Raw genomic sequence first — 10,671 nt, 5'->3', positions numbered from 1 at the left:
ATTTCTCTCTATTTCTACAACTTCGATTTTTTGTTTAAATTCTTTTTTCCACAACCAATTCTGATGCAAAATGTAACGATCGTGTCTACCAGAAATATCAACACAACACCTACACTACCACAGGTTGGGACCAACCTGATTTCAAGATGCTGTTGAGTGAGAACTTCTTGTGGTCCAAGTTCTCAGCATCCCCCGATGTAGATATAGGAACAACTTTAGAAACAAGCCTTTAGGATAATTTGATTCAAAAAATTAGGGGAAAAAAAGAAACTATATTAACCTTAGAACACCCCAGCTATGACGTTGTTGAAAGACAACACACAAGACCAGGGAAAATGGCCACCACAATGCAAAGAGACATACCACCATCTATATCGACAGATACCAAGAATTTTGCTCCGACCGTACACTGCAATCGGAGTAAAGTATTCCTCCTTTATCTTTCTCTTATTTTCTCTTGTCTTGGACCTCTCGGTCCAACCTCGTCTGTGGTCGTCCAAGACCACAACTTTGATTTGTTTCATTGGTTAGATTCGGTTTCGGTGTAGGCTGACTCCAAGGATATTGTTGAATTTCTGGAGTGCCATGTTGAGGGTTTCTTGCAATTGCAAGAATGAGGTGAAGGGGTAGATGGGATTTGGTCAGGATCATGAGGAATTGATAGCGCTGACAAAGTATTCGGGAAAATGAGGCGCCGAGGGGATTAATTGACGTCATTTCATAGGCGTAGGAGAGAATGGGAACCAAAAAAGGAGAACTGCGAATGGCTTTACGCCTCTGACGCCCAGCGGGACTCGCGCAGCGGCATCTCCTGACCAGATTGTTTGCGGCTTCCGTCTACCTCGCGCTTCCACGCGTAGTACTCGCCAAGACGGGTCTCAGCGTAGCTGGCGTAGTCGAAATCGATCTGGGAGATTTGCGCTTGGATGAGTGCCCAAACACCCCTAGGAGATATTGTTAGCATGATACGGCCGTTACGCTGTTTCTCCAACTGTGTTCGCGGAACTCACCAGTAGAGACCGGGGATACCACGGAAGCGGTCAACATCCTCGTACAGCCGGTCGACAATCTCAGCTTCGGATGAAGCGTCAAGACCGCGTTGTTCACAGTAGCTCTTCGTGTAATCAGTAAGGAACTGACGACGCACAGACTTTGTCGGCATCATGTTGTAATCACAGTCGTAGCCACCCCACTCAGCAAGGTGGTTGGAGATATCGAAGGCCGCGGGCGCAGGGACCGCATATTCATAATCGATGAAGTTGACAGGTGCGATACCATCTTTGGGGGTTGTAACACCATTCTCGCTCGGGAGGACAATGACGTTGGCACAAAGGAGATCGCAGTGCGAGAAGACGAGCTATAAACCCAGGGATTAGCCATATATCCAACAACGCGACGCCCGTTTGCAGTGGACCGGGGCCGAGAGGCACATACCCCGTCTTCACCAATTCCCTTCCCATCATCCAGAAGATCCAGAGCCCACTGCAGCTCTGCCTGCAGACTCAACCGACGAGCGCGCTGCTCGGGTGTGGTGACTGGCAAAGCCAACACCCACTTCTGCAGCACAGCCCACATAGACGGGCCCGCGCGCCGAGGCTGAATTACGGTGATCTCATCGTCCTGGACGTCCGCGATCTTGGCCGCAGAGACATCCTCGACAGACGCAGCTCCGCTACTAGGTAGGCCGGCGTGCCACTGCGCCAGGCGGCGAGCGACACCGCGCCAGATGGGCGGGGAGACTAGATCCTGGTGGCTGCAGGGCCTGCCTCGGATGAAGCGGTAGAGCAGGCCGTTTTTGAATCGAGCGAGGAGGGGCGGGGCTAGGCCGCGGCTGGCCAAAAGTGCGTGGGACTTGGTTTCTCCTAAGAATAATTGATCTACTTCAGCATATGTCGCAATGGGCAAAGGAGGCGCGGAGGGGCTTTTTTGTGGTTTGAGAAGTGGGGTGTTTGACGAAGGTTATCCGTCGGGGGGATTATGCTCGTACTTTCGCGATCTATGAGGATCTCTGTGCCATTTCCGTACGCCCTCATCAGTACTGCCTCATTGTCTATTTGTTCCTCCGTCAGGCCGGGTCTCAGGTTGATAATTTTCAGGAGCTAGGAATCTGTTAGTCACAATTGGATTCCGATGACCTTATTGCTGGTCTCGTGGGAAGCGGCACTGGGAAAAGAAAGAGAGACACACGGTGTTGGTGATGCCGTCGGTGAATCGCACGAACTCAATGTTGTTACCAGGACCCTCCCAGTCGGGGTTGAGGGTCAGGATTAGTCTGAGAGCAGATGACTGGGAGTCGGCGTGGTTGTATGATAGGGGAATGTATCGGAATTCTGGCGTGGCCGCCTTAGTCTCTGTCGAGCCCATGTTGGAGTTGAGTGGAGTGGAGGTGGAAAAAGGGGTATGGGCGCGAGTTGAGTTGGTTTGGGTGTTGGGATAATCTTGTACTATTCAATTAGTCCACAACTGCTTGAGAGGCACCGCCTCTACAACAGTGACGATGTCCTGAATTCAAGGTTTAGGCAATTGCACACGTCTAGGCTGCTAGCGCAATGTGCGAATGGAGATAGAATTTTGGAAAGAAATAGAGCACAATGTGGAAAGGCGGATTCTGTATTATGGCGAAGGTACAAAAGATTCAGGGGCGAAGAATTCGAAGACGCTATCGTTGGCGGGGAGGTTAATTGAGACAGCGAGGGGAGGTCTCGTGCTCCCGACCCGTGATTGGAAGATGCGATTATTTGCTGGGGCCCAGGGTACTCGAGAGGACAAATGGGACTTTTCCTCCGCCACTACTACTAGTAGTACACGGATGTATAAAGTTTCGGTTGTTTGAGATATGACCCTATTGGATAATTGTAGCACGATTTCTTAATGTCGTATTGCTTGTTTCTGTTGCAGTTTGGTTGGGAAATGGCACTCAAGCAATCTCGAATGTAGGTACCTATGTACTTTGTAATGTACGGTGCAAGTCACGGGACGATCACATGAAAGAGGAAGTTAAAGAGGGTCTAGGGTCACATGCACTGATGTAGCCCTAAGATTAGCCCTACTTACCCAATCCGACAAAATCCCTCAACAAAAAAGAGAAATTAGTCATAAAATCCAATATTAGTCAACGAAATGGAAAAATACTTACACCGAAACCCAATCAGCACTAGCGTGTATTGACTTCCAGACGCATAAATAGGATCTCCTCGCCCGCGCCTTTACTCTTTTTTTCTTTTCTCTCCATCATCAGTAGAGGTTTACATAACTTAATGTAAATTTCAACGGGGCTCCACAATGTGGCTTGCTGAGGGTTATCCTATGGTTTCGGCCATCATGGGTTTTCTTCCGTTCCCGGCCCTGGAGAGTAAAGGCGTCTCTCTTTTTCCCAATCACTTTATGGCTATGCTAGGGTATCCTTCGGGAAGCCCCATGGGTGCTAGCTGTGGAGAGGGCGTCACATACCATTTTTTCAGTCACTTTTATGTGATCTGAGTTGTCTCTGCTTGCTCTGATCTTCAAATTTGATCAGAGGTTGCAAGGAGCGTAGCATTGGATATCTCGCGATCTTCAACTGGTAATAGGCATTTGGTGTAAATGTACAACGTACCTTTACTGCAAGTCATCTTAAAAGCGTCTTATAAGCCTCGCTAGGTCTATGAGCTCTTGCGATGCCGTATCTTTAAAGATCAAACCTAATAATGTTCGGGTTGTTCTTGCCAAGATATATATCGTTGATGCCGAGCACCTCAAGCTACCTATGTGCCGCGGTTGAACAGCTACATATACTACTGGAGCTGTGATCTCAATTTACCATCACCGTCATAACCGTTGAAATTTTCTATCGTGTAGACTTTTTTTTAATACATGTCCCCAATCAAGCATGTCCAGCATTGCCAATCTGGATGCGCTGTCCAGTCCACTTGTCATCACTGCGCAACACCGGCCAGCTAGTACCATCAGCCTTGATCAAGCTCAAATCTAGCTTGGTGCCTAGCACGCGGAAAGTTGACTTCTCCGCGTCAATTGGTGCAAAGAGAGTATATGTATCCTGATAGCGCTTGTTGTCTGTGGTAGGAAGGTCGAAGATAATCGAGTTGGCAGCAAACTCAACCTTGGCCCGTTGCTTGTCAATCTTCTTAAGGTAGATGGAGACGTTGACGGCGGTGGGAGTCTGGTAGAAATCGTTTCTGTAGAATGCCAAAGTATATCTATCAGTTTGCCGTTTCTCAAACAAAACAGCAGAGCTGGTCCGCCTGAGTTGTCTTATACGCACCTGACTGTGTCCACCTTCTCTTCGCCCGCGGGCTTGGCCTTGCCAACAAACATGTGTCTCGTCTTCTCTGTGCAGCCGGGGATCTTCAGGAACTCATCGAACTCGAGCACCCGGCGTTTGCAGCAGGACCACCCCTTGCTGCCCTCGTGGAAGACCGGTTGGCCCGGGTGGTGAACGCACTTCTCCTCATCGCGAGCAGTGGACCCGGTATAGGACGCGCCGCAACCCCTCCGACGGCACGTTGCGTTAGCCGGAATCTCCACATCAGGGTCATCAGACTCAGGCTCCTCGATGACTGGCTTCTCAGGCGGTGCTGAAGTTGCGATAGTCGGGGTAGTGGAGATGGGTAGCCGCTCGGACTTCTTCTGCTCAGCCGGTGTAGGAGGAGCAATGACTTCCTCAGCCTTGGGCTCAGGGACGGGTGTGTCGTCGACGGTGGAATGCTTCCCGGTTGTGCATGGCGGGATGGCGAGGAATTCCTCAAAGGTCAAGACGCGGGGCTTGCAGCATTTCCAGCCTGAGAAGTTAGCAGTGCCGCGGGGTAGAAACGTAGCAGAAGCTAGAAACACGATGAGGTGTCACATTGCGCTGCCGCAATGGTCCCCCGTGAACCCTTGGTGGACTCAAGGGACACGAATCTGGAATAGCTTGAACACCAAGGTACTTACCTTTCTGCCCCTCGTGGAACACTGGGGGACCCGGATGATACACGCAGTCTTCTTCCGGGTCGGTGAAGGTCTTTCCACACGCTTTGTGGACGCACTTGCCTGCCATTATATGTAGCAAGACGGATATTATAAGAGAATTGACGGGACTGAGTCGAAAGAGAGGATTGTAAAGTGTTCTGGAGAGAATGGCGCAGGTTGCCTAACAGGGTTTAGCGGGGGAGCTCGAATGTTCCATCGCGGAGAACTCTCTGACCGCATTCGCGTCACGGCACCCACCGGCCATCTTGAAACCCCGTTGAATTCATTTCTTGCATAATTTATATTGTTTCTCCATGTTTCCTACGCGTGTCCTTCTCAGTCCAGCCCGCTTGACGCTGTTTACACGCGCAGGCTGTGGCCTGTGCGATACTGCCAAAAACACTGTGCTTCAGCTCCAGAAACGGCACTCCTTTGAATATGTCGAAGCGGACATCATGGAACCCGGCAACAAATCTTGGAAGGATGTTTACGAGTTTGATGTTCCAGTCCTCCACGTCCAGTCAGTTCACAATGGGCTGCCCAAGGAAGCCAATCTCTCCGACGCACGCAAATTGTTCCATCGATGGACAGAGCAAGAAGTCGAGCGATCGGTGGACGAAGCAGAAAAAGCACAGTCCTGATGATTTTATATTGCACGAGCATTATATGTTCAACTGTACCAATTCCCGTGGTCCGCTGGCGGGAACCATTACACACCCGGGGGATTCTCCTAACTATATCGAGGGATCGACATCTTGATACCAACACAGTAATGCATATGGCGCTTGTTGCATTATCCTTGCATACTCCCTTTTCCAGTCCTGCTCACAGGACTTAGCTGCCCCCCTGTACATTTCACAAGGGGGTATACTTCTGTATGTATTTGATCTATCTTTGACCGTCAGGTGGATGATGGCAGATCCACTCATGATGTGCCTAGGTACCCCATCATTGTACAATATATGTAGCCTTTGTTGTCCACGGACGTCTTAATGTGTTGATTATGTACTTGATATGTAATTCCAATCAGTTTTGGTATTCAAATTGACCTCACCTGGCTATTTCGTACAAATACCCCAGTACTTGTGGTATTCGCCAAAGCTCAGTCATTCTCTTTCGTCTTAAGTACACGGGTCAACTGATGAGTAGAAAATTAAAACCTTTAATGCGCACGTTTTTTTAGTTCCTTTCGTACTTCCAGTTGGGTCACATAGCGCTTATTGGCATTGCGAATATAGTAGTAGATATGGCTAGGCGGTAAGACAACAACCACCCCCTAACTCTTACTCGTATGGTAGCCCGGTTCAGGTATCATCGCCACAACGCAAGAAGATGAGGTCTATCGCTCAGGGCATTTGATTTGATGAGGCGCGGTTGGACTGGATCTTGAACTCTTGTTTCGCCTTGAATTTCTCGTCGTGATCCAAGCCTCACAACCATCTGTCATTGTGGCCATCACGGTTCTGCCACGCGCCTCTACGTGTTTTCATCAATTATTCCTCAGTGAATCATTTCAGATCAACATATTATTCAATTCCTCGGTAAGTAGTTCTCAAATCCAATCTGTCGTGCTCGCTCAAAATCTCTCGCATCGCATGGTGCAAATGGTTGTTCTCACTTCATCGTGAACCATATGTACTTCATTAACCAACCAACAACTAACATCTTCATTCTCTTCAGTTCCACTTGATCATTTCAAAAAGTTCAGTCTTTGACATTGGTGAGTGATTTTCCAAAAACAAAAGCTCTTTGTTGCTGGCTTTATGGGGGACTGTACGGTCTCTATCAAGTCAACTCAGCGGGGCGAACTCTATCCTCCTAAGTCCGAGCAACGCACTATAATACTGTTACCTTCATAGATCTAGTTCTTCACTAAATTCATTCAGTGAACTGAGCCTGGAAATGGCTGATCAAACGCGAATGGCGAATGGCGCTGACATTTTGCGGCCACCATCGGCTCCATTGTCAACGACTTATTCAGCACAGTCAACCCACCCGCTGGGATTTCCCTGTATCAAATGCAGGGCAAGGCACAGGCGCTGTGATCGCACTAGACCAGGTAAGTACCCATGACTTGATAGGGAACGAGGATTGCAAGTGCATTGACGACTGACTATTTACATAGTCTGCCAGTCCTGTCAGAGCATGGGCCTTGAAGCAGAATGCAGATATCCTTCTGCGGCCTTACCAGTGTATGTCTATCCGTGATATCAGCCTGGTCGAGTCAAAATGACTAATTTTATATCATTTAGTACCGAGAGCAAAAGTTCCGGAATCACCAAGAAGACTGGTGCTCCATTTTCAGTGGCAATGCTCAATAATGACTATGCTTCACCCACAACGGGTGACAAAAGACCAGGAGCTACAAACAGTCCTTCTGAACGGACCGAGCTTGTCAATGATGTGGTTGGATCAACCATCCCACATGATTTCAGCCATGCTCAGCAGACACAGATACCCCAACAGCCTCTTGCAAAACGGCAAAAGATATCCGAACTTGGCTCTGGAGGTGCCGCTAAGCGATCTGCGTTGGAACAGGGTCAAAACACACCATTTGGCACCGGTATGCCCAGTGGAAGTAGACCGGCTCCTCCACTGCGTAGCATATCTCCTACTCTGCCTCAAGATGAAATGGAGCTCCGGTGCAACTTGACTACCGAAATCAACGTCCAGAGAATGAACCATCGCAATCTTGCAGCAGGCCCTTTGCGCAACATCGTCAAGTTACTCATGAAAGCTAAGACTGAACGCCCAACCACTGAACCCACGATTGCTGGATCGAGTGCCACACCATTGAATGATGAGTGGCGTGAAGAAGATGATCTCATGCAAAATGCAACAGTCAAGCTGGAAAAGGGTGGCCGATGCTCCCGTGCTCTTCTCAGCCGCTTTGAGAACTTCTTATATAGCCCATTGATGAGCCCCGAGGAAAAGAAGATACAAGAGCGTATCATATGCGTTGAAGAGTGCTTGTCAAGTGCATCGGCGGCTCCGACATCCGATCACAACCACCTGTTCCTCCATCGCCTAAAAAGAATCATATTTAATCCTGATTCCTATGGCCTGGACGAGAAAGACCCACGTATCGGCTTCCTCTGCACCCAGCTTCTTGCAGCCATAGGTGCTAACTTGAAGCTGAGTCCTTCAAACCGTAGGAAGTTTGTAGAGCTTTTAGACCCAGATGGAGAGATTGCCAATGTCAGCACCGGTAGTCCAGGTGTCAAAGCAGAAACTCCGATCTCAACAAGGAAGGTGCCACCCAACTCTACCTCTCCACGCGTGCCTTCATCACACACGCCAGAGACACCCTCAAGAACAACAACAACCCATAAAGAAAACTCTGTCACCTCCCTGTCTCCTTCATCACCCCATCCTTTTCTTTTCCCCTCTCGTTCTTCATCTTCACCCACATCACCTGTGGAACGCATTCATTTGACTGACGCCACTATGCCGTCGTCCGATCCTTTCATCCGGCCCAAGAGGCGTGTTATTAGGCGTGTTACCTCTGGTGGGCACAACGCTGCGTCGCCTTCCATGGAGCCGGAGTCCAAGAAACGTCCTGATTCTGGTGGCCAGTCTAACGACATGGCTGCCCCGGCTTCCAAGCGTGCTGCTTCTGGCGGCCAGTCGTCCAACTCCAACGACATCATCGCTTCTGGTCCCAACCGTGCTGCTTCTGGCGGCCATTCGGTGAACCTCAACAACATTGTCGCCCCGGCTTCTAAGTCTCTTGTTTCTGGCAGCCAGCCGTTCAGCCCTGATGCCGCAAAGAAACTTTGGAACATCTTCGTTAGGAATCAGGCTCCTATCCTGCCCATTCTCAATCTCGAACAACTCAAGGCCGATTTCGCCGTGGCCGTGAACCACGGGAAGCTCGGGCCCACAGTCATTGACCCAACTTTCGGGCTTTGCATTGCAATTGCCTGCCACATGACTGGTGATAAGGGCCTCTGGGGAGGCCGAAAATGGTACGATGGAGCTCTATCTAACATGGGTGATCCCTTCAACCCTCGACGTTCGTTTCAATCGTTCCATCACCAAATCCTCCAAGTCCACTATCTCCATATCGTCGGGGACCTGGAAATGGCTTGGGATATCTTATCTATGGCTATTGGCAGAGCGCAGTCTGTTCGGATGCAAACTATGCATGGCGGATCTCTCGCCGTGGACGAAGAATCGTTGGAGCAGGTTCGGCTGATATGGCAGTGTCTCTGGACGAAGAAACTATCTCTCACTCTCCAACTTGGCGTTGTCGACCAATCCATCGATAGCTTTTACAAATCGCCCATGCCGATGCAGTCACGTATTATTGACAACATGGGAGATCTGAATGTTCATCGTAGCACCATGCCCCGCGACGCCTTACTTTTTCATTGCTTGTGCTTCCCTCTTTAAGTACACTGACGATTTGATCACTGTTGAAAATAGTTTACGTGTGACTCGCATGGAATGCCCGATTAAACGGCTTTCCATTGTGGACCTGTCTGGCTTCCAGGAACTGGATGAAAAACTCTCGAGCTGGAAGAACAGTCTGCCTAAATGCCTGGAATGGACAGGCCACGGCATCGACCTTACCATGAAGAAAGACCCTGTTGCTCGCCGCATGTACCTCCTGGCTCATTTGCGATTTATCTATTTCCGACTTCGTCAATACCGGCCATTCTTCATTTTGAGCCTGCGACTTTCTCAAAACTGCGCTTGTGAAACGAGCCCTCATCTCACTGGGACGGATATTGACTCGATCAATGCGTCCCCTTTCTTCGGCCTCGTGTACTACAGTGCAGTCAAATGTGTGACTGCCGCCCAAGACATTGTGAAGACTCTCGACGCATCCTATGCCAACATGAAAAATGAGCATGACAAGTGTGAGCTGCTTGAATATCTTTACGCTGCTGCCCTGATTTTGATTGCTGGCCGGAAAGTCCCGCTTGTGATGAATGGTACTCTGCGAGGTATATCTGCCACTACCATTACGGCGAGGTCACTCACGACGATGCTTGAGGAGCTTGGGGGAATTGACATCTTGTTGCGCAACTATGAAGAGAGTTGCGAACAAGCACCCAAGCTCAAAGTGAGAATCCAACGTTCGCGTGCTGTGCTCGATTACCTCAATCTGCAGTCCGTATCATGCGAGGGCATGCTCACAGACAGCGAAATTAAGTTTGAGCCAGCTGTCTGGCACCGAATCTATGATAGATTCGGCATCGACCCTCCTTTTTCAATGTTCCTGGAACACCGTCGTCCCGCTGGCTCTGCGGTTGCGGGCCGCAGAAAGACCCTCGCTTGGCTGGAAAGCCTCCCGATGGACCACGTCAACTAGGGCTCTTTCTGTGGTGAACTAGGCTGCGCTATGGACCAAACAATTTCACCTTCTTGTACGGAGTAATTTACCCTTGTGATAGTTTACAAAATGAAACTCCCTTCTAAATGATTCCTTTTATACGTGAATATGTGAGCTTGATAGTGGAAATCTAAGTTGTAATTGACTGCTGATCAAGCCTTTGGGTAGAAGCCTATTGAGCAGGAGACTTGAGAGGCGCAGGACTGAATAGAGACAGGATGTATGGCATTGGATATAGTAAAGCAGCATAAAATAAAATTCATCCTGGGTAGGGGAATCGAACTCTGGACAGTTAAATTGGTATGTCCTAATTAGGAAATGGTCCTATATAGGTCACTTAAGAGATGTCCTATCACCCCCAAACCCACCCCTGTTAGCTCAGT

The 10,671-nt window shown here is 49.3% G+C and overlaps 4 protein-coding genes across 4 annotated transcripts; 2 read left to right on the top strand and 2 right to left on the bottom strand.

The window, feature by feature from the left end:
* Positions 1-769: 769 nt before the first annotated feature.
* On the bottom strand, positions 770-2,364 carry N7455_006859 (putative ethanolamine kinase; the record flags this gene model as incomplete). The annotated part of the gene is made up of 5 exons (XM_040953693.2): positions 770-944; positions 1,011-1,357; positions 1,435-1,862; positions 1,988-2,099; positions 2,188-2,364. The coding sequence occupies 5 exons, from the start codon at positions 2,362-2,364 to the stop codon at positions 770-772; spliced, it is 1,239 nt and encodes a 412-aa protein (XP_040815937.2).
* Positions 2,365-3,862: 1,498 nt separating this feature from the next.
* N7455_006858 (cysteine and histidine-rich domain-containing protein) lies at positions 3,863-5,035 on the bottom strand (the record flags this gene model as incomplete). Its single annotated transcript, XM_040953566.2, has 3 exons — positions 3,863-4,175; positions 4,262-4,778; positions 4,930-5,035. The coding sequence occupies 3 exons, from the start codon at positions 5,033-5,035 to the stop codon at positions 3,863-3,865; spliced, it is 936 nt and encodes a 311-aa protein (XP_040815866.1).
* Positions 5,036-5,261: 226 nt separating this feature from the next.
* On the top strand, positions 5,262-5,588 carry N7455_006857 (glutaredoxin family protein; the record flags this gene model as incomplete). Its single annotated transcript, XM_040953699.2, has 1 exon — positions 5,262-5,588. One exon carries the CDS (start codon positions 5,262-5,264, stop codon positions 5,586-5,588), a length of 327 nt encoding a protein of 108 aa, XP_040815957.1.
* A 1,504-nt stretch (positions 5,589-7,092) lies between these two features.
* On the top strand, positions 7,093-10,267 carry N7455_006856 (transcription factor domain-containing protein; the record flags this gene model as incomplete). The annotated part of the gene is made up of 3 exons (XM_065605446.1): positions 7,093-7,139; positions 7,200-9,279; positions 9,344-10,267. The coding sequence occupies 3 exons, from the start codon at positions 7,093-7,095 to the stop codon at positions 10,265-10,267; spliced, it is 3,051 nt and encodes a 1,016-aa protein (XP_065461300.1).
* Positions 10,268-10,671: the final 404 nt, after the last annotated feature.

Source organism: Penicillium solitum, assembly GCF_028829755.1.
Source record: "Penicillium solitum strain IBT 25940 chromosome Unknown utg000004l_segment0_segment0, whole genome shotgun sequence".
Taxonomy (NCBI): Eukaryota; Fungi; Ascomycota; class Eurotiomycetes; order Eurotiales; family Aspergillaceae; genus Penicillium; species Penicillium solitum.
Note: the sequence above shows the minus strand (reverse complement) of the source record. Positions and strands in the feature narration are given on the sequence as shown.